This window comes from Ipomoea nil, unplaced genomic scaffold (assembly GCF_001879475.1).
Source record: "Ipomoea nil cultivar Tokyo-kokei standard unplaced genomic scaffold, Asagao_1.1 scaffold2704, whole genome shotgun sequence".
Classification (NCBI taxonomy): domain Eukaryota; kingdom Viridiplantae; phylum Streptophyta; class Magnoliopsida; order Solanales; family Convolvulaceae; genus Ipomoea; species Ipomoea nil.
Window position 1 is genome coordinate 192,501 of NW_017619132.1, and position 18,833 is coordinate 211,333.

General features: G+C 38.9%; 7 protein-coding genes and 4 non-coding genes across 16 annotated transcripts in view; 6 read left to right on the top strand and 5 right to left on the bottom strand.

Moving 5' to 3' along the window:
* LOC109156180 (ascorbate transporter, chloroplastic-like) overlaps positions 1-4,265 on the bottom strand; it is a 5,420-nt gene extending 1,155 nt beyond the window's left edge. For both annotated transcript variants that reach the window (XR_002049970.1, XM_019304052.1), the window contains exons 1-8: positions 4,060-4,265; positions 2,185-2,741; positions 1,863-1,970; positions 1,338-1,493; positions 1,033-1,248; positions 581-790; positions 146-283; positions 1-24 (exon numbers count right to left, since the gene is read on the bottom strand). The exon at positions 1-24 is cut by the window's left edge and continues 78 nt beyond it. Coding sequence is in view for 1 of the 2 variants with exons in the window: in XM_019304052.1 (XP_019159597.1) it covers positions 1-24; positions 146-283; positions 581-790; positions 1,033-1,248; positions 1,338-1,493; positions 1,863-1,970; positions 2,185-2,741; positions 4,060-4,114 (1,464 nt within the window). In the remaining variant the exon portion in view is untranslated. The remainder of the gene's footprint in view (positions 25-145; positions 284-580; positions 791-1,032; positions 1,249-1,337; positions 1,494-1,862; positions 1,971-2,184; positions 2,742-4,059) is intronic.
* Positions 4,266-4,908: 643 nt separating this feature from the next.
* Positions 4,909-17,541, bottom strand: LOC109156013 (aquaporin PIP1-1-like). The gene is made up of 5 exons (XM_019303783.1): positions 17,529-17,541; positions 5,988-6,347; positions 5,584-5,879; positions 5,349-5,489; positions 4,909-5,213 (listed from the first exon to the last, which is right to left on the bottom strand). The coding sequence occupies exons 2-5, from the start codon at positions 6,310-6,312 to the stop codon at positions 5,118-5,120; spliced, it is 858 nt and encodes a 285-aa protein (XP_019159328.1). The 5' UTR covers positions 6,313-6,347; positions 17,529-17,541; the 3' UTR covers positions 4,909-5,117.
* LOC109156015 (leucine-rich repeat extensin-like protein 3) lies at positions 7,488-8,639 on the top strand. 2 transcript variants are annotated; one of them, XM_019303785.1, is made up of 2 exons: positions 7,488-8,042; positions 8,112-8,639. In XM_019303785.1, the coding sequence occupies exons 1-2, from the start codon at positions 7,664-7,666 to the stop codon at positions 8,462-8,464; spliced, it is 732 nt and encodes a 243-aa protein (XP_019159330.1). In that variant the 5' UTR covers positions 7,488-7,663; the 3' UTR covers positions 8,465-8,639. The 2 variants fall into 2 exon arrangements, with proteins under 2 accessions (XP_019159330.1, XP_019159331.1); XM_019303786.1 differs by having other exon boundaries at positions 7,489-8,018.
* Positions 9,412-10,570, bottom strand: LOC109156014 (small nuclear ribonucleoprotein-associated protein B'-like). The gene has a single exon (XM_019303784.1). It carries the CDS (start codon positions 10,452-10,454, stop codon positions 9,615-9,617), a length of 840 nt encoding a protein of 279 aa, XP_019159329.1. The 5' UTR covers positions 10,455-10,570; the 3' UTR covers positions 9,412-9,614.
* On the top strand, positions 11,833-14,077 carry LOC109156011 (F-box/kelch-repeat protein SKIP4). Of its 4 annotated transcripts, none has more exons than XM_019303781.1 (4): positions 11,833-11,967; positions 12,182-12,370; positions 12,555-13,094; positions 13,357-14,077. In XM_019303781.1, the coding sequence occupies exons 3-4, from the start codon at positions 12,643-12,645 to the stop codon at positions 13,952-13,954; spliced, it is 1,050 nt and encodes a 349-aa protein (XP_019159326.1). In that variant the 5' UTR covers positions 11,833-11,967; positions 12,182-12,370; positions 12,555-12,642; the 3' UTR covers positions 13,955-14,077. The 4 variants fall into 4 exon arrangements, with proteins under 4 accessions (XP_019159326.1, XP_019159327.1, XP_019159324.1 ...); XM_019303782.1 differs by having other exon boundaries at positions 12,199-12,370; XM_019303779.1 differs by lacking the exon at positions 12,182-12,370 and having other exon boundaries at positions 11,834-11,967.
* Positions 14,172-15,839, bottom strand: LOC109156016. The gene is made up of 2 exons (XM_019303788.1): positions 15,418-15,839; positions 14,172-14,685 (listed from the first exon to the last, which is right to left on the bottom strand). Exons 1-2 carry the CDS (start codon positions 15,653-15,655, stop codon positions 14,468-14,470), a joined length of 456 nt encoding a protein of 151 aa, XP_019159333.1. The 5' UTR covers positions 15,656-15,839; the 3' UTR covers positions 14,172-14,467.
* On the bottom strand, positions 16,099-18,122 carry LOC109156017. The gene is made up of 2 exons (XM_019303789.1): positions 17,917-18,122; positions 16,099-16,463 (listed from the first exon to the last, which is right to left on the bottom strand). Exons 1-2 carry the CDS (start codon positions 18,031-18,033, stop codon positions 16,347-16,349), a joined length of 234 nt encoding a protein of 77 aa, XP_019159334.1. The 5' UTR covers positions 18,034-18,122; the 3' UTR covers positions 16,099-16,346.
* Positions 18,123-18,174: 52 nt separating this feature from the next.
* TRNAC-GCA lies at positions 18,175-18,246 on the top strand. Its single transcript has one exon. It is a non-coding gene; the product is annotated as a tRNA-Cys (tRNA).
* An 86-nt stretch (positions 18,247-18,332) lies between these two features.
* Positions 18,333-18,404, top strand: TRNAC-GCA. Its single transcript has one exon. It is a non-coding gene; the product is annotated as a tRNA-Cys (tRNA).
* Positions 18,405-18,501: 97 nt separating this feature from the next.
* Positions 18,502-18,573, top strand: TRNAC-GCA. The gene has a single exon. It is a non-coding gene; the product is annotated as a tRNA-Cys (tRNA).
* Positions 18,574-18,658: 85 nt separating this feature from the next.
* Positions 18,659-18,730, top strand: TRNAC-GCA. Its single transcript has one exon. It is a non-coding gene; the product is annotated as a tRNA-Cys (tRNA).
* The last annotated feature ends 103 nt before the right edge of the window (positions 18,731-18,833 follow it).

Consider the following 18,833-nt stretch of genomic DNA (forward strand, 5'->3'; position numbering starts at 1 on the left):
AAGAAATCCAATTGATTGCATAATCTGCAAAATTAACTTCAGTTAGGCTTCCTCTTGTAATAGAATGATATGTTTCCCGCCACCTCCAACTTCAATATATATACACAATTGTCCTAAAGAGAAGAAAAAGTAAATCCTTCCTTGCCTTGCGGACTGATGTTATAGATAGTCCTTTGCTCACAAGTGTATCTGCAATCCAACCACCTATATTTGCAAAGATAGCCATGGTCAGCCATGGCAATACACAGAATAGTCCAGATTCAGTAAGGTTGAACTTCAACACCTAAATAAACCAGTGAAAGAGAAAACACGTTAGCTTCTTCTAAAAGTGCCATCGTCCCAAATATTTATATGAAAAAACTGGCATGTAAGTTTCACCCAATAAGTTTTGAACTTTCACCAATCTCTGTAGAGAAAAAGAGAAATGCATGATGCTTGATTAAAATACAAGTTTTAACTACAATAAATTATGGTCGTGAACTTCTTGACTTCTCACTGTTATGGGTATTGTAATGGGAAAGAAAGACTAAAAGGGGAAGCCCTATATTCTTGATGCTGTAGTATGGCAGGCAGATTATACCTGGTTATAGTACGTGGGCATCCATGTCAAAAGTATAAATGTTCCCCAGTTATGGCAGAAATGGGAGATAATGAGGGCCCAGACAGGTGCCTTTGACAAGATAAGTTTCCATGGAATAGTAGAGACTGGCTCTTTTGAGGTGCTGCCAGCCATGATCAGCCTCTTTTCTGCTGCAGTAAGCGTTGGATCCTCATTAGGAGAGCTGTATGCCTGGGGAAGAAGCAAAACATTGAGAATCTCTAGAGCTCACTTCTATAATCTATAAGATGGGCATATGTACTGCCCGTCTGCCCCAACGGCAGAAGATTAATTAAACCACAAATAATCAGGCAACCATTGGGCTCAACCTCTTAAATGTATGATCAACCATGCAAAGGTTACTAAATGCTGAATGCTGCATACAGAATGAAATAAGAAATAGTAAAAAACTAGAAGAACAAGAGAAACCTTACTTTGCTCCACCATAATGCAAACCAGATGCTCCCAAGAGAACCAAAAGAATAGAACACAGATGGCCACCCAAACTTGTTAATCAGAATAGGAGATACAGCTAAGCCTGTTACAGATCCAAGATACATGCCACTATATACTAATGCAAGTGATCTGCTTCTCTCAGAGACAGGAATCCATTTGGATAGTAGATTATTCATAGCAGGCATAGCAACACCCTAATAGGAGAATACACCATATTAGAAACAAGAAACTTATACTTAGGTTCCAGAACAGTCTTAGGATATCATTTGGTTCCAAGGCTCACCTCGCCAATACCCATGAAAGCACGCATGATAAGTAAGAAAGGAAGCCCAATATTAGCAGCAATGGGCGTTAAAACAGTTGCAAGCGACCACCAGACTACTCCAAAGCCCAGAACTCGTTTCCCACCAATTTTATCTGCCCAAATTCCACCAACGATCTGTAAAACATAGATGGATAACTAAATGAATAGGAATGCTAATCACAATTCTAGATGTTAAATAAATGAATATATTTCATGGGAGAGAGAATAAAGCTTTGAGTCTGACAAAACTGAGATGAACTAACATTTCAAGAATTTAAATCATTATATAATGTCAACATTTCACAGCATTGTCAATCTGCAGAACAATACAAAATCAGCAGTTTAGCACTGCACTTGAATACCAGTTGAAGCTTGAATAATACATCACAAGTCATGTACGTATCCAGTCATGCAACTAGTTTTCAGGAAGCTCTGATGTTAGGAATCAGAGTTCTATCCATTCATACTAACAAAATTCCTATACATTGAAAAATTATACAAAACCTGAGTGAGAAGATAGCCCCAGAAGAAAGAAGACTGAATAAGGCCAACAGTGGCACTATTCCAATTGAATTGCTTGGACATAGGAAGAATTGCAATGCTCATGTTCACCTATAATAAATTCAGATGAGTTAGCACCATAATAAATGGTCACTTCATAATTTTCCATCTAACATGGGACCAATGTAAGAAATATTTTAAACTTCAAGGGGGAAAAACTGTAAAGGTAATCTCAAAGTTTAAGGAGATTCCTCAAGTCATTTGGGTAGAATGACATTCAACAGGAAATAAAAGCCATATCAGAAACACAAAGAGAAGCACTCACACGGTCCATGTTGCATAGCAAAAAGGAAGCAAAGCAGAGCAGTACTATCACCCATCGTCTTGGGAACTCCTGCCACCAAGGTTTGTCTTGCTCAGTTCCTTCCACCAAAGCAGCCTCACCTTCTGGTAAGACAAGAGAGTCTAACTCCCCTGTTATCTCATAGTCCTCAGATCTATAGTCAACCTTGGTCCTATTTACAGTTGCATGCTTTATTTTCCGGCTTTGACCATCAATAATACTAGGATTATCCAACATTCTTGGCTGTATCCGTCTGCCAAAGGAAAGATGATTTTTGCATCTTCTAAATTGTCGTCTAGAATTGATGCTGTGACACTCCTTACTGAATTTGTTACCTTCATTGGCTTCAACCCTAAGTGATGGATTTGACCTGAATGGTTTACCATTCAGAAAGCCAATAGAATGAAGACGAGGGCTTGAGCAGCCTATTCTCGATAGATACAGCTTATTGTATAATATGGTCCTTTGTATGTACTGTGGAGCAGCAAAGCCACATTGCAGTCCAAGATAAACAGGCTTTTTCCCTTGACATACTCTACCTGGAAAAGAATATTGTACTGTCAATGTATGTAAATGTAATAAAAAGGATTCTAAACTACTATATCTCCTGAATGTATCAAATAGCGAAAATATGCTAAAAAGGTCACAATTCTTGGGACTTTCTGAAGGGCATTACAAAATTTTGCAGATGTTGCCACAAAGGAAATGATTCGAAAAGATTGGTCAGATTGGAATCTTGTGTCTGTCATGATTGAATTCAAATAAATTTAAGCCTTCTTCTCATGGTCTAGGCTCCATATGAATTGGTCCAATATATAGGCCTCCAAGTGGCTGTTGATATGAAGAAAATTATCTTAAGTTTGGCAGCAAATCCATATTCAATCAGCTGGGAAATTACTAGCCCAAATTTACCAGCATTCTTCAAAATTAATACATCCACTCAAATTTCGAAATCCAAAAATAGTTTCCCATTCAGTAAGTTAGTTCAAGTGCCAAATCATTGGGAAATTACTAGGCCAAAATTACCAGTGTCCTTCAACATTAATACATCCACTCAAGTTTCAAAATCTAAAAATAGTTTCCTATTCAGTAAGTTAATTCAAGTGCGGATTCAATGGGAAATTACTAGGCCAAAATTACTAGCATCCTTCAACATTAATACATCCACTCAAGTTTTCTAACAATAGTTTCCTATTCAGTAAGTTAATTCAAGTGCCAATTCCATGGGAAATTACTAGGCCTAACTACTGAAACTACCATCGTCCTTCAACATTAATACATCCACTGAAGTTTCAAAATCTAAAAATAGTTTCCTATTCAGTAAGTTAATTCAAGTGCCGAAGATGCAACAGTTCGACATCGCTACTCAGAAACGAAGCAAAGATAAGAACAGCACTTCCGTCACAAAAAAACAGATTTACTCATCAAATATCATTCGATAAAATCGGTGCATGCACTCAAATACAAGTAAGTTATTTCAAGTGCCGAAGGTGCAACAGTTCGAAACCGCTATCAACAAAGATGAGAACAGCACTTCAACATTTCCGTCACAAAAACCAGATTTACTCATCAAATATTATTTGATAAAATCGGTGTACGCACTCAAATACAGTAAGTTAATTCGAGTGCCGAAGGTGGAACAGTTCGACGACGGTACTCAGCAAAGATGAGAACAGCACTTCAATACTTCCGTCACAAAAACCAGATTTACTCATCAAATATCATTTGATAAAATCGGTGTACGCACTCGAATACAAAACTCCAATAATATTTCCACTCACTATATTCAAAACTCCTCCAATTACATGCGATAAAACATATAACAAACGTAAATGAAAGACAAAATAGAAGCAGTACCTGAAGCGTTGAAGGGTCCGAAATGCCTATTGGAAACAACAGCGCCGATCGCCATTGTCGCCGGAAACTACAAGCGGTACGGAGCAGCGAACTTCGTGAAGCTGAAGTTAACTACACCATTTTCAGTTTCTCGAAGATTCGAAGAGGATAACCAGCGACGGCAGAGAGTAACTGCTCCTCCTCGTCTTCGAATTTCAGTACATATATTTTTTTCTGATGATTAATCATCAAAAAAGCGGGAGACCAAAAAAAAATCATAAAATAAAGGGAAAATCTCTAGTGGCGTCGAAACGACCCTCCGCAATAAAAGGACGAGAATGGGACACGCGGCACTTAATTCTCCCTCGCTCCCTCAGATAGTATTCCAGTAATGCCCCTCCGCGCTTGGAAGCGTTACCCTGGGACTCTGCGAGAGTTGCCGGCAAATGGAAGTGGAGAGTGAATTTTTTATTAACAATTTAAAGTATTTATGGAACTGGGGATTATATAAAGTGAATGAATAATTAAGTTTCTAAGTAAGTATTGAAATTATAGTATGTGCATGTATAAAGAAATTAATTATATTCATAAGTTTTTATTAATTTTCAGGAGTTAAATCAATCTTTAAATGATTTGATCGGAGTTATTTATTTTTTAATATTATTAGCTCGGTATGAGCTATGTTCATGTAATCTATTTTCTTTTGTTTAAATTAAAAACTAATTAACATCAACAAAAAAAAATGTCACTATAATTAACCAAAATGATACTAAACTCTATTAATATCTGATCCAAGATGGATAACTCAAATCTTCGAATTACATAATCTTAGTACCAAAGTAGTAAGTTGATGTGCCCATCCAATATATATAACAGCAATCAAGTTGTTTAGCAGCCCAATAGTTTAGAGAGTAGCTTTATACACAATATAATCAACATCTTCCTAGCTTCCATTCCATTCCATTCATTGATAACCAATATCAAACCACAAGGATAAAATTAGACAGTAGAAAGTATAGATAGATAGAATGAAAAGTAGTACAGTGCAAGCAAGCTAATTAAGGAAGATGGTTGTTCAGTTAGTTTCCAGTCTTGAATGGGATGGCTCTGATGACAACTTGATGGTAAAGGGCGGCCAGTGCAGCTCCGATGAATGGTCCGACCCAGAATATCCACTGTCAAAACAACCAAGATAGAGATCAGAGCAAGAAATGTGATCCTCAGCCATGCATTAAATCATGGGAAAACAAATTAAAGAAATAATGTATGTTACTCATCATCAGAATTCAGAATTCAGATGGATGGATCACCTGGTCATCCCAAGCGTGATCTTTGTTGTAGATAATGGCAGCGCCAAGGCTACGTGCAGGATTGATGCCAGTCCCTGTGATGGGGATGGTGGCCAAGTGAACCAAGAAAACCGCAAACCCAATTGGGAGAGGAGCCAATATCTGCAGGATTATATTGATGCAATATTATAATGCAATTCAACCTTAGCTTAATTAGCTTGATGGAGTTAATTAGATAGATAGATATAGTACTTACAGGGACATGGGAGTCTCGGGCATTTCTCTTGGCATCAGTTGCAGAGAACACGACATAGACAAGGATGAAGGTTCCAACGATCTCGGCACCAAGCCCATCACCCTTGGTGTAGCCATGAGCCACCACGTTGGCCCCTCCGCCATTACTCACATACAGCGATGGCTGGAAGCCCTTCACCACCCCTGCGCCACAGATGGCTCCTAGGCATTGCATCACAATATAGAAAATTGCCCTTGTTAGGGACAATTTCCTTGCCAGAAACAGACCAAATGTTACTGCAGGGTTTATGTGTCCACCTGATCAATATTCATCCAATTAAACCACAATTCCACAAATATATTAAAGTTGCTTGCCAATCTTTAACATTATTGAGATCGATCTTGAGATGAGAGAGAGAGAGGTACCTGAGATGCCTGCAGTGCAATAAACGAGTGCAAAGATCATACCCCCAAAAGCCCAAGCAATGCCCTGAACACCAACAGTGTTGCACTTGCTTTTAGACCTAGAGTAACCCATGACAGTCAAGACAGTGATGTAGAGGAACAAGAAAGTGGCTATGAACTCTGCAATGCCAGCCCTCCAGAAAGACCATGAGTGCAGCTCCCCAGCCTCAAACAGTGGTGCTGGTGGTGCCTCCTTGTAGTCCTTTCCCTGTGCTGAGGTTCCCAATGGCATCCTCTCAGAGAACTTGTTTGCTCCCACCATCACATCCTCCTCTTTCCCTTCCATTCTCTCTGAAGATCTCTGATCTGTAAACTAATTTGCTTTGTTTAGTTGTGGTGAAAGTGGTGCCAAGATGATGCCTTTATACAGAGAAACCATGGCATGGCTGGCTCAAGAAAGCTTTCGAAATTACCCTTTACCCCCTTGGCTTGTGTTTTTCTGATGTAAACAATTTAACCCCCCTAGTAATAATCATCTACATGACGTACAAATCTTCTCCCAAAACTAATAATCGAATTAAGTCTTAGCTTGAACAGTACGTAATTATACTCAGTTGCTCAATTTCTTCCTTTTTAACAACTAATAAAGGTTCATTACACTTAACATAATTGAATATTAAACAGGTATAAGCTATTTTGTAAATGTTTTAAAATTTTTGTTGTGTGTAAATTATGGTAGTAGACAAAACAAGACAAGAATGAAAGATAAGTGGAGTAAAATAGAAAAGGAAGGTAATAAAAGCAAAGCAATGAAGTTGAAATGTTAAGCAAGTATTTTGGCAGTTATTGTTGTTGGGTAATTGAGAGGGAGTAGGTTAGAGGTAAAGAGAATTTTCTGGAAAGAGAGGAAATGAAAAAAGACAGGAGGATGTGCCGTCATCATCATGGGATGTACCCTATTCCTTTCAGGTTTTCCTTTTTCTTTTTCAGTAATGTTGATGACTCATCATGGATTGTGCTCTTGTAAATGCACAATAATAATAAATCAAATTACTCTTATTCATTACTATCAATAATCTTTATTATATTATTATCTATAAGGTTAATGATGGATATAAAATAACAAGTGTAAATTTCATTATATTCTGAAAGGTTAATTTGTTTGGCCTAGCTCTTCAATTTGTAAATGGCAAATATAAATGTGTGACAAGTGAATAGGCGCTTCAATTCAAATGATGTATGCACTCAATTGTTACTGAGCCATGCATGTTCCTTCTGGCCCATCTCAAATTCTCAATCATCCAGGCCATACCAAACTTCCCAATATACTTTACTTTACAGGCTGCGACTTGTTACATCTGTAAAGTAAAAACCTTAACCCCATCACACCATAGCTTTGATGAAAGCCTAGCCTGGGACAAAATGCTATGAAGTTGAGTTACACGACCTTCTTGTAAGTATTTGACATTTGTACAAGTAGATTAAATATGGTTTCGGATAAATAGAAGGGAAAAAAGTGTATGTTTCCGGTTATTATGTAATGAGAATAAGCATGCAAAGGGCATGATATGATGTCTAACCTTACCAAGGCGTAACAAAACCCATATTACATTCTCACTATAAGAGCACACGGCATAGTGCATACACCCCATCACCACACTTTGTTCATTCATTGCATTCCGTACCTACATTTGAATATGATCGAAGGTTTAATTGTAAGTCTGGTTCTTATCCTTCACTCCTCCGCCTCACATAGCCTACCTTCAGCTGACAATACTTCAAGCCCCACCAACAACACATCTTATTCATCTGCATGGAATCCATATGAATTCCCACCACCACCCCCTCCAATCTACAATTCTCCTTGGCTCCCGCCAGAGGATTTCTATGACAATTTTGACCCAAGGATTGCTGATATTGTTAGAAACAGAGTACAGGACATACTAACTCAGTGGAGGAACATCAATCTTCCACCACTGTACCATTGCCGCTATACCTGTGAACAATACATACCCCCATGGCCAGCGGCAGCACATGAGAACCCAACACCACCACAGGCACACGAGAACCCAACACCACATGATGTGCAAGAGAATTCAGCACATGAGAACCCAACACCACCACAGGCACACGAGAACCCAACACCACATGATGTGCAAGAGAATTCAACCCTAACTCCAACACCACATGACGTGAAAGAGGACCCAACCCTAACTCCGCCTGTGCACGAGAATCCAACCATACCACCACCACCTCCGAGTAAAAGTGCAGACAACTGCCCTACAGTGGAGAAAGTGTTGGAAACATGCACAAGCAAGAGCCAGCATGAATCAGTAGAACATGTATATTCATGGACTTGTACATACAGTGATGAGTGTTGCAAAGAAACTCTCAATGTGCAAGATGAGTGTTTGAATATCAATCCAAATATCAGTTGGCTTAAATCTGTCTGTTGCGACAGTAGTGAAATTCCAGCAGGAGGCAAAGCCGATGCATGATTGGATTCATATCATTTCATATATTAAGAACTTGTTTCCCTACCATGTTCATATGCTCTTAGCTCAGTTTCATTAGTTCAGTTCATACTATCTACTGCATCTGCAAAAGTGACAGGGCCAACAGCCTGGGCAAGGAGCGCCCTTTATCATTCAATGAAATGTCTAATTATAATCATATATCCTCAAAAGCCAGCACACTACCAAAAGGGCAGAGAACATAGTATTCCCAAGTTTCAACTACACACTCAAAGCATAATCCAATAGTAAGACAATATTACATTCTTCGTTAACTAATCCTGGGCCTGTATATAAATGTGCGATTGCAGGTGGTGCAAACAACCACCAGCAAAACAGAGTTTCAACATCAACCTATATGCAACATTCAGTTGCACAAAATCTACAATACAAAATGCAGATAACACATAATACAAGGAGTAGGGGAGATGAGAAAAAGCACCTATTTTCTCTTGCAAGAGGATGTATAATAAACTAATTCCATGTTAAAATGGTGCACATACATCTCCTAAACAAGATTAAGTTCCGTTGAATTCTGTCAATATATTAGCAGGTTTTGACTGATCAATAACATACTGTATTAGGCTATTAGCAAAAAATATATCATGTATGACTGAAGAAAGTTTCATGCAACAGTGAAACATCCCTACTATTCAACCTGAATGAACTGCATGCTCAGGCAGCACTAGTTATTATTTACCCCATCACTATATCCTGCTGATCAGAAAAAATTCATTTTCAATTCATATTATAGCTGTCTGTGTTTATATATTCCCTTATATATAGTTAGCATGGGCATAGGGGTGAGGGAAATGAAAGTCCATCAATTGTCTGGGAAGGGCCTGTGCTACCAGTGCATCTGAGCCTAAACTTGAGATTTTAAAATTACTATCATTCTCCTTAAAGAGGTCTTGAAAGACAAGAAGGAAAGATTATCAGAAATTTAAAAACAAGTCTCATATAAAGGTAAACTCAAATCCAAAAAGGAACCTTGAACCAATTCGACATAGGAGATATGCATACCACTACAGAGAGGCTCACTAAAATCCAACAGTTACTTAATAAGATTGATTACACTAAGGCTTTGATCAAACATCTACTAAAATGGCTCGATTGATGGTACATACTGAGTATATTACTGCTGATTCTGGGGAGGTGGCATTCCAGGACGAGGTGGTCCATAGACAGGAACCTGCCCACCTGGGGGTGGAGGTGGCATACCAGGGCGAGGAGGTTGTGAGGGCGGGGCTCCAGGCATACCTGGTCTTGGAGGAGCACCAGGAGGAGGTGGACCCCTCATCATCGGAGGTGGAGGCATCATAGGCCGCTGTCCAAACTGGGGAGGGAATGGCCCAGGTTGAGGAGGAGCACCCGGTCGGAACTGTGGAGGGGGCATTGGCGGCCCACCAGGTCTACCCATCATGGCCTGCGGCGGAGGCGCCATTGGTGGCCCTCCGCCTGGTGGTCTCACCATAGGCGGCTGCTGAGGCGGGTAATTGATCGGCGGAGCTGAAACCTGAGGCACAGGAGGCCGTGATATCTGAGGCTGCATCATTCCGGGAGCAGGCCCACCAACGCCACGAACTGGGCCAGCAAGTCCAGGCTGCGCCTGAACCATTGGTCCAGTGGGAACACCTCTGCCAGCGGCACGACCCATACCGGGTCCCGGAACAGCATTCGCAGCGGAAGTAGCCTTAACACGGGACTCATCGGGAGGAGGAGGGCCTTCAACAGTCATGGAGATGACCTCTTCGCCGCGGAGGAGCAGGAGACCAAGAGTGCGGCGGTCTTCGCGCTCTTCTTTCGAGCCTTTCGTCGGCGGAAGCTTCCGGAACTCCTCGCAGTCGCCGAGAACGAGGTTCATGTGGCGGTCAAACGCCATGAACTTGCCAACCAGCTGACGACCATCCTGGATCGTGACCCGCATCCGATAATTGATGTATTGGAGCATCTTCGAACTCTTCGACATCGACATTTTCGCTGAATCTGTAGCAGAGACGTCTCTAGGGTTCTAGCTGTGATTGTGAGTGCCTCAGTGGGGTTCTGGGAAGGGTTTCAGGATTAGGGCTTTTGAGGAAAACAGTATTACGCTTTGGGGTCATACCACTATTGCATAAAGAGTATGGGACCTAAAACAATTCCATTTGCCCCTTCATTTATTAGGAGTAGCATACAAACCCCTATCATTTTATAAATCTTATTTTGACCCTTTAAAGTTCCATTGCACTTTAATCCCAATTTAGAACTTTCTAAATTTACTTTAGTTTATCCACTCTTAAATCGTTATAGACCCATTCTACTCAATTCAAAATTTAGCACAATGGATGGGTAGTAACTAGTAAGCTAGTTTAGTAGATTTAAAAATAGGTGAATTTCAACTAAAATAAAAAAGATTTATGATACATAGTCTTGGAGTATAAAATAAAAAGATTAATTAGGATTCATAGTCAATCATTTTAGTTATCTAGTAGCCATCCAAAAAGAACAATTGTGAATCACTTGGTTAGCTATATTGCGTGGGTAATCAAGATGACAGTTGATTTAAGCATGAGTTGGTGCACGTCGAGAACTATTCAAGGTAGTCCATTGTATTACAAATTCTACTGAGTTTGTGCACGTCGAAAACTACTCATAGTAGCCCCTTGTACTACGAATCCTACACCATACAGTTGTTAGTAAAACAAAACTTAAAGCAACAACATTAGTTGGGTTTTTTTTAAAAAATGTTACATCTACCCCCCAAATTACACTCCTAATTTTTACTCCCACCAAATGCTTAATTTTGATTGGATGAAGAAAAAATAATGTATAAAAATCATGGCCCAACCCTTTTTATTAGGCAATCAAAGCATGCCAAATAGTATAAAGTATGAAATGAGAGTTCATGTAGTATTACTCAGATTTTTAAGTGATTTTTACATAAAGAGTGGAAAAAAAAACTTTTTACACAATTAGTTGGCACGACACAATGGTACACGCAAATTGAATATTTTTCTCAATTTTTTCAAACAATAGATCTCACAAAAAATTACATTTGTAGGAGAAAAATATCCCTAAAACTTCATTCCCTATTTGTTCAAAATCTCACTCAATTTTTATTTTTTTTTCCTGAAAAAATCCTTTAAAATTCACAGATAGAGTTACCCTTACAAAATTATGTTGGATTAATAGAACAATTGAATGATACCTTGAATCTTGATAACATCTAGCTGTGATTATGATGTGATACAAATAGTATAGATTTAAGAATTCTCATCGAGCCCCACATCTAATTTATTTGCCAACCTAATGCTGCTCCTATTTACCATTTCCACCTCTCCAGAGTTAACAAATGTAAAATGGAACCCAACCATACAAAGGCCTGTTTGGTAGTCCATCCCATGTTCCCACCGATATATGTATAGTTCTTTCTTTGTTCCGAAAGTTTCTCCTTATACCTTCCCGTTGCCGATCAGCAACCCAAAGCTGCATATCAACTCTTTCAAAAGGTCAGTTTCGACGACCACAATATGCAATTTGTTTTTCGTTATTTCCATTCATGAGGACAATAAGCAAATTTCCCAGTTCCTTAATTCACATTCACTTGATCTCTCGTCGTCTTTACCTAAAATGAGATTCAGTATTCCATTCAATTTGCAAATTCGTAGGTATTTTTGTTTTGGATTTTAGACTTCAGTTTATTAAAGATGAAGCTTTTGCTAGCTTATTACTCCGTGCAGCTGTTTGTTGGATCTGGAATTACCTAAGCTAAGATGAATTGCGCATTTAACATTAATTTTAATGTGGTGCAAATTTTCCGGTTGATTTAAGCGACATACTCGTAATCATCACGCTGAAGAGTTTAATTGCCGAATCTGATGTTAAAAGAAATTTTTCTTGCTCATCTTTTGGGTAAAATTTCTGGCTTTCGCATCTGCTTTCTGTTTGAAAAGTAATTTTGTGGATAATATTGATGTGATAAGTCCATTTTAGTTCATGGTTCTTGGTTGCTAGAAGAATTGAATTTTGGGGTTTCCTTTAATGTTATCATATACATATTTACTTAGCTTATGACTTGTCTCTATCCCATTTGCAGTTGAGAAGCACAAGCGTAGAATCTGTGAGTTGTGATCTGACTGCCCTCTCATAGTAAAAACTCTATAATTTGTAATTTAGTGGAAGTTATGGGAAGTGAACTCTTGGAGCAATTGCCCCTGATTCCCGGGCTTCCCAATGACATTGCTCTTTTCTGCTTGGCAAGGGTGCCAAGGAAGTATCATGGAGTTCTCAAATGCGTGTCAAAGAAATGGAGAGACCTCATGTGTGGTGAGGAGTGGTACTCTTACCGAAAAAAGAATTCTCTGGAGGAGGCTTGGATATATGCCCTCTGCAGAGACAAGTCTGAACAGCTCTGTTGTTATATCTTGGACCCCAATTATTTAAAAAGGGGGTGGAAGTGTATTCAAGGACTTCCGCCTCGCTGCTTGAAGAGAAAAGGCATGGGCTTTGAAGTGTTGGGGAAGAAACTATACCTGTTAGGTGGCTGTGGCTGGATTGAAGATGCTACTGATGAAGTATATGTTTATGATGCTGCTTTAAATACTTGGAATGAAGCCGCTCCCTTGTCAACTGCAAGGTAATGTTGTTAACTATATGCAGCTCCTGAACTTGAGGGGATTTCTATTCATATTTCTTTGGATCTTGCTCACTTTGCACCTTTGGAAGTCGAATATTATCCATTATTGTATAGGTGCATTTTCTAGTTACTAGTTAGCACGTCATAGTTCTTTATCGCAAGAGGAATGAATTATCCAATAGATTTACGTAGCTTGTCATTCATTTCGTAGCACCACAAGCATCATGATATAAGGAGATTATAATGTTCTACTGTAATTCAGGTGCTACTTTGCTTGTGAAACCTTGGATGGAAAACTCTATGCAATAGGTGGACTAGGATTGCAATCAAGTAACCAACATTCCTGGGACACTTATGACCCCCAAACGAGTTGCTGGAGCTCTCATGTTCACCCCAGCATTCTTCCTGATATTGAAGATTCATTTGTTTTGGATGGGAAAATTTACTTTCGCTCTGGTTATCAAGCCGCATCTTCTCTTGTGTCTGCTGTCGTCTTTGAACCATCAACCGGAGAGTGGCAACAAGCAGATTCTGACTTGGTGTTGGGTTGGCGGGGCCCAGCAGTTGTTATAGATGGAACTCTTTTTGTGTTGGACCAAACTTCAGGAACCAGACTGATGGTGTGGCAGAAGGATAGCAGGGAATGGGTTGCGATGGGGAGATTGTCACCTCTATTGACAAAGCCTCCATGTAGGGTTGCAGCAATCGGAAAAAAGATCTTTATTATCGGAAAGGGGCTTAGCACAGTCGTATTTGATGTTGAAAATGCATGGAACATGGATGGTGTATTGGTGAGTAGTTCTGTTCCAAAAACTACTTCTGATGATGTAATATTAGATTGTAAAGCTATTGCCATATAATTCATCTCTGCACAGATTGCATTCTGTGAGATAATGCATGAAGAAGTGTACTTAAAGATGATTGTAATATCATGTTCTGAATTCTGTATTTATGAACATACTGGCTGAATTCTTAGATGACAACAAATTCTTACAAATTTCAAGTTGAGAAGTTTTTAAGGTTTTGATTGAAAAAGTACACAAATCATATTGCTCTTTACATAATCAAGATTCAATAAACAAAAGTGGTGCTGCAGATAGCACCACAAAATATCATAACCTCAACAGCGAAGCTTACAATTTTTCAGAAAATTGTCATCTGCTAATCCCTATTGTTATGAATAATTGGTTATAATACATACGGATATCAAACAGGTGTTTCTATGTAATTACAACAATGACCCTTAACTCACCAGTTGACGTGCAACTTAGACCAGCCATTCCTTTCTCTAATGGCTGCTACCTTAGAGGTCAAAAGGTATGTAGCTACTCTAGCACAATAACATACAAGAAAGCAAATCTGGTACAAAACCATCAGCTGGTCCTTTTTCGTTTAAAAGCGGGATGGATAAATCCGTTGTGTGACTCTAATTTATGAATCCTTGACATACATTCCTTCACCCTCTTTAAGACAATTGGTATGGCAGACGCATTGCTCAAAATCTTCTGTTTCAGGAGTTGTACTTTCTCCGTCTCTTCCTGCTCTTCCTCTGTTAAGGAACCCAAAGTTTGAGATTCGACAGGTCCTAAATCTGTCCACAATGAAGAGACGATGAATATATGCAGAAGTCCAATGGAGGCCATTGAAAGCCAAAGATGAAAACAATATGAACCCAAAGGCACCAAAAAACACACACACACACATTATGACCCCAAAATGCTTACACACATCTAGAATTCAACGCTTTTTACTATGGCATCATTGTTAGATGGAGACCATTGTAAGCCAGGGTGAAATCAATATGAACACATAGAACACCAACAATCACAAACATTATGACCCCAAATACAAACATCCAGAAATCAATGTTTTTTACTATGGCAGATTTGGAAACTAGAAATTCAAGATTAAGATTCCAGCTTCCATCAATAGCTACTGTTGTTTATTAATGAAATCATTTTTTACTCCGGCATTGTTTCAGACACTAGAACTGTGCTATCAAGTGCAAACAACCACAACTTTACCAATTTTACTCCTTTGGCTTGAACTGTAATTATCAATATTTCAGTACCAAAGAAACCACGCATGCAGTCATGCACTCACTTAACAAATACTAGCAATTTCTAGCAACAGATCAACAGTCAATACCATGTAATTAGCTAGAAATCTCACTCCATAGTTACTATACTAGGCAAGTATTTCCAGCTAAAAGTGAGAGGAGAATGCAAAAATTACACGCCAATAGCAAATTTATGAAAAAACGCAGAAATATCTGAAATTTTAAGACGCATTGAAATGAAATGAGGAAACCCTAGTAAAGTACCAGAGGCAGGGGCGGGTTGAGGTAGGGAAGCGACATCGAAATGCATCTGGAGTGCAGGTCGCTGAGCAGCAAGAAGAGACGCTAGAGTGGTCTTGAGCTGATCCGGAAGCGTGGCCCGGTACTCTGCTACTTTCTCAGCCATTTGGGTAACCTCTTCCTCTAGATTCCCCAGCTCTTCCTCTTCCATCTCCTCCTCGTCTTGCGACCCTTGAGTTTCGGGCAATGTTTGACCCGACATCTGCACCTCGACTCGCCCGATAACTCTCGGAGCCACCGCGTCTGTACGGGAGAAGAGAGAGAGAGAGAGAGGAGCGCCTGCGCAGACAAGAGAGGGCGGAGGATGCAAAAACGAAAAAAGGAAACGTTTGAAAATTTGAAATGTATTGTGGTCCGCTTCTTAAAATTACGGAGTATCTACTCATTCTTGTCTGACAAGAATTACGATTGCCAGATTCAACTCAAATCAAAGTAATCAAATTTAATTATTTATATCTAATAGTGAATCAAAAATATTTGCTTCAAATAATATTTGAGACGTTAAAAATATGTACAATATTTTTAATTTCTTTTCTCAACTTTAATTTAATTACTTCAAATCCAATAATATGGGTAATTGGTAAACTGAAAATAGAGAATCCATTCGTATATGTATACCCACTTTACAGGCATGACCAATTCGAATTAGTCTTATACTATACACACATGACCAAATTTAAATTAGTCTTATAGTATCAAGTTTTAAAGAGTGTCAAAGCCCTCTTTGGTTTCTAAAATGCATCATCCTTCATCCTACTCTATGTTCCAGCAGCTAAAGTAAAAGTGTGCAACTGCAAAACTTTGTCACGGAGTATAAAGTTGTAACTTTATAAGCAAATCCTACAAACAAAATTCTTTTATAAGCAAAGGTAGTAGTTAACAAAAGGCTGCTTTCAGTGTTTCTCCACACCAGTTGGGGCTTTCTCAATCTCGTTTTCCTCAACACTCTTCTTTGGTCCAAAGATAAACTCCTTTACAGATCGTTCTGCTGAAAGTATAGCGTTTTTAATCTGCCATTGCAAAAAGAGAATAATATCAGGACGGGGCAATTCAAGTGTGAGGGATGTTGAAACAGCACAAAAACATGGGCAAATATACATGGAAACTTCCTTTAAAGATGAGTATGATTGGCAAGTCACAAGACATTCACAAGTCCAATGTTAGTAACTAGACTGGTGTCCTTAATCTTGTTTTATGTTTTTTCCTGCCTAATCGTTTGCTAGATGAAGCATGGTAAAAGAAGAGAGCAGAAAAGTGAGAGGACAAGTTGGTTTATCTCACTAGAATGTAGAAAGTGCTCCTAAAGTAGGCCAGCCACAAGAATTCATGTTCAACCAGCACACAGCAGCTAAAACAATGGGTGTACAATCCAACAGCTTTAACTTCTTCGAAACGCTTCAAGGAACCCCCTTTCAGTAAAAATGAAATTACGATCTCACTTCTAAAGACATCCCGACAAATTAAAACATGTGATAATTCAAAGATGAAGGTCAAGGCCATCTAATTAAGCAAGGAAAGTCCGATTTTGAAACTAACAAGATCCCTTCTGAACACTGATGTTTAACTTTAGTATGGGAGGCATCAAGAGCTAGTAAGAAAAGAACAAGGGCTGATTCAAAAAAAATTCAGCACGTCCTAAGCAAATTGAATTTAGCAGGAGTTACTAGTTCATATCAGTTACTGGCAATGCAACCTAATTTTCTCTAACATATTATCAATCAATGCAAATAACTGAGCAGAATTCTTTTGGCAAGAACCAGAAAGCAAATAAGACAGTTAGTGCTTGGCTGCTTGCTGGGGCAAGCTAGAGCTTATTAAAAAGAGTATTTTCCCCGAAAACTTTCAATTATGAAGATTCTTGAAAGTGAGCTTTTTGCCCAGCTTATGTTTTCCAGATGAATAAGCTCCAATACACTGCAAGCCAACCAAGTAACTCTTTGATCCACAAAGGCTGCCTCCAAGATTCGTATGTTCTGATTACTGTGACAGCCAAGGTAGCAAATCATGAACCCTTCTCGTACTTCAGCATGGTTCCAACAAACAGATCAGATATAGTTACTACTGTAAGAGCCTACTTAAAGCTAATTATTGCAAACAGAGATTCATCGGGCTAACATAACTTCAAAAAAACTGATTTTATATATATAACTCACAAAGTGCAATGCAATGAGGGGATCTCTATAACTAGCAAATCTTCCACCAACACCAATTTAAATCCCGGAACGAAAACATACACTGAAAAGGCACAATTCAGTCCTAACAATACCTATTTGCAAAATTCCACATACAATCGAAATAAGCAATTAACCAAACAGTTCGCTATATTAAATTCAAGCAAACATCAAAACACAGTTGAACAAACACACGTCAAAGACATCAAATAAACCCTAAATACTTCGTAAGTAAAGAATTACTAATTATTTATATTTATGAACTTTTTTTTAACAAAAAAAGGAAACTTACAGGGTCGAGGGCGTTGGGTTCGGGGCCATAATCAGCAGTGAGAAGGAAATAAGAAGCAACAGCAGTGGCCACCATAGTCGTCCTTCTCACCAGCTTGTCAGTTTTGGGGTCCATCATTTCCTTCTATTTGAAATTTTCTGCTTGAAGAAGAATGCACTGGAAGTCTGGAACCGTTTCCGACTTCTAAATAAGGTATGAAGTACTATTTAGGATTAACGATCTCGATCCAATTTCGTTTCTGATCAAAAAAATTAACTAGGGTCCATAGCTCAGTGGTAGAGCAATTGACTGCAGATCAATAGGTCATCGGTTCGAACCCGGTTGGGCCCTACAATTGGAAGAAGTTTTTGTTCATTTACTCTGTTTTGAGTCAAACATACAATTTCTTCAAATCCTGAAACTCTATTGTTCAACGAGGGTCCATAGCTCAGTGGTAGAGCAATTGACTGCAGATCAATAGGTCACCGGTTCGAACCCGGTTGGGCCCTAGATTAGTGAAGAAATTTTTGTTCTGTTTTGTTCATTTACTCTATTGAGTAAAACATAATCAATTTATTCAAATCCTGAAATTCTATTGCTCAACGAGGGTCCATAGCTCAGTGGTAGAGCAATTGACTGCAGATCAATAGGTCACCGGTTCGAACCCGGTTGGGCCCTACAATTAGTGAAGAAGTTTTGTTCATTTACTCTATTGAGTACCACATACAATTTCTAAAAATCCTGAAATTCTATTGCTCAACAAGGGTCCATAGCTCAGTGGTAGAGCAATTGACTGCAGATCAATAGGTCACCGGTTCGAACCCGGTTGGGCCCTATTGGGTAAGACTTTTTGTTCATCTATCTAAAACTAGAATGTGTTCAAATTCTGATGCTCATAAGATTGTTGAATGCCATGGATCAAGTTCTTGGCTAAGTGC

What these genes read in the sequence shown, in the direction of transcription:
- LOC109156013 (XM_019303783.1), bottom strand. Translation starts at nt 6,312, where the DNA reads ATGGAAGGGAAAGAGGAGGATGTGATGGTGGGAGCAAACAAGTTCTCT. An exon ending in CCCGAGACTCCCATGTCCCT is followed by an intron (nt 5,490 to 5,583) that starts GTAAGTACTATA and finishes ATAATCCTGCAG; the next exon opens with ATATTGGCTCCTCTCCCAAT. An exon ending in ATCACGCTTGGGATGACCAG is followed by an intron (nt 5,214 to 5,348) that starts GTGATCCATCCA and finishes TTGTTTTGACAG; the next exon opens with TGGATATTCTGGGTCGGACC.
- LOC109156015 (XM_019303785.1), top strand. Translation starts at nt 7,664, where the DNA reads ATGATCGAAGGTTTAATTGTAAGTCTGGTTCTTATCCTTCACTCCTCC. An exon ending in GGCACACGAGAACCCAACAC is followed by an intron (nt 8,043 to 8,111) that starts CACATGATGTGC and finishes AGAACCCAACAC; the next exon opens with CACATGATGTGCAAGAGAAT.
- LOC109156014 (XM_019303784.1), bottom strand. Translation starts at nt 10,454, where the DNA reads ATGTCGATGTCGAAGAGTTCGAAGATGCTCCAATACATCAATTATCGG.
- LOC109156011 (XM_019303781.1), top strand. Translation starts at nt 12,643, where the DNA reads ATGGGAAGTGAACTCTTGGAGCAATTGCCCCTGATTCCCGGGCTTCCC. An exon ending in GCTCCCTTGTCAACTGCAAG is followed by an intron (nt 13,095 to 13,356) that starts GTAATGTTGTTA and finishes ACTGTAATTCAG; the next exon opens with GTGCTACTTTGCTTGTGAAA.
- LOC109156016 (XM_019303788.1), bottom strand. Translation starts at nt 15,655, where the DNA reads ATGTCGGGTCAAACATTGCCCGAAACTCAAGGGTCGCAAGACGAGGAG. An exon ending in TCAACCCGCCCCTGCCTCTG is followed by an intron (nt 14,686 to 15,417) that starts GTACTTTACTAG and finishes CATTGTGGACAG; the next exon opens with ATTTAGGACCTGTCGAATCT.
- LOC109156017 (XM_019303789.1), bottom strand. Translation starts at nt 18,033, where the DNA reads ATGATGGACCCCAAAACTGACAAGCTGGTGAGAAGGACGACTATGGTG. An exon ending in AACCCAACGCCCTCGACCCT is followed by an intron (nt 16,464 to 17,916) that starts GTAAGTTTCCTT and finishes TTGCAATGGCAG; the next exon opens with ATTAAAAACGCTATACTTTC.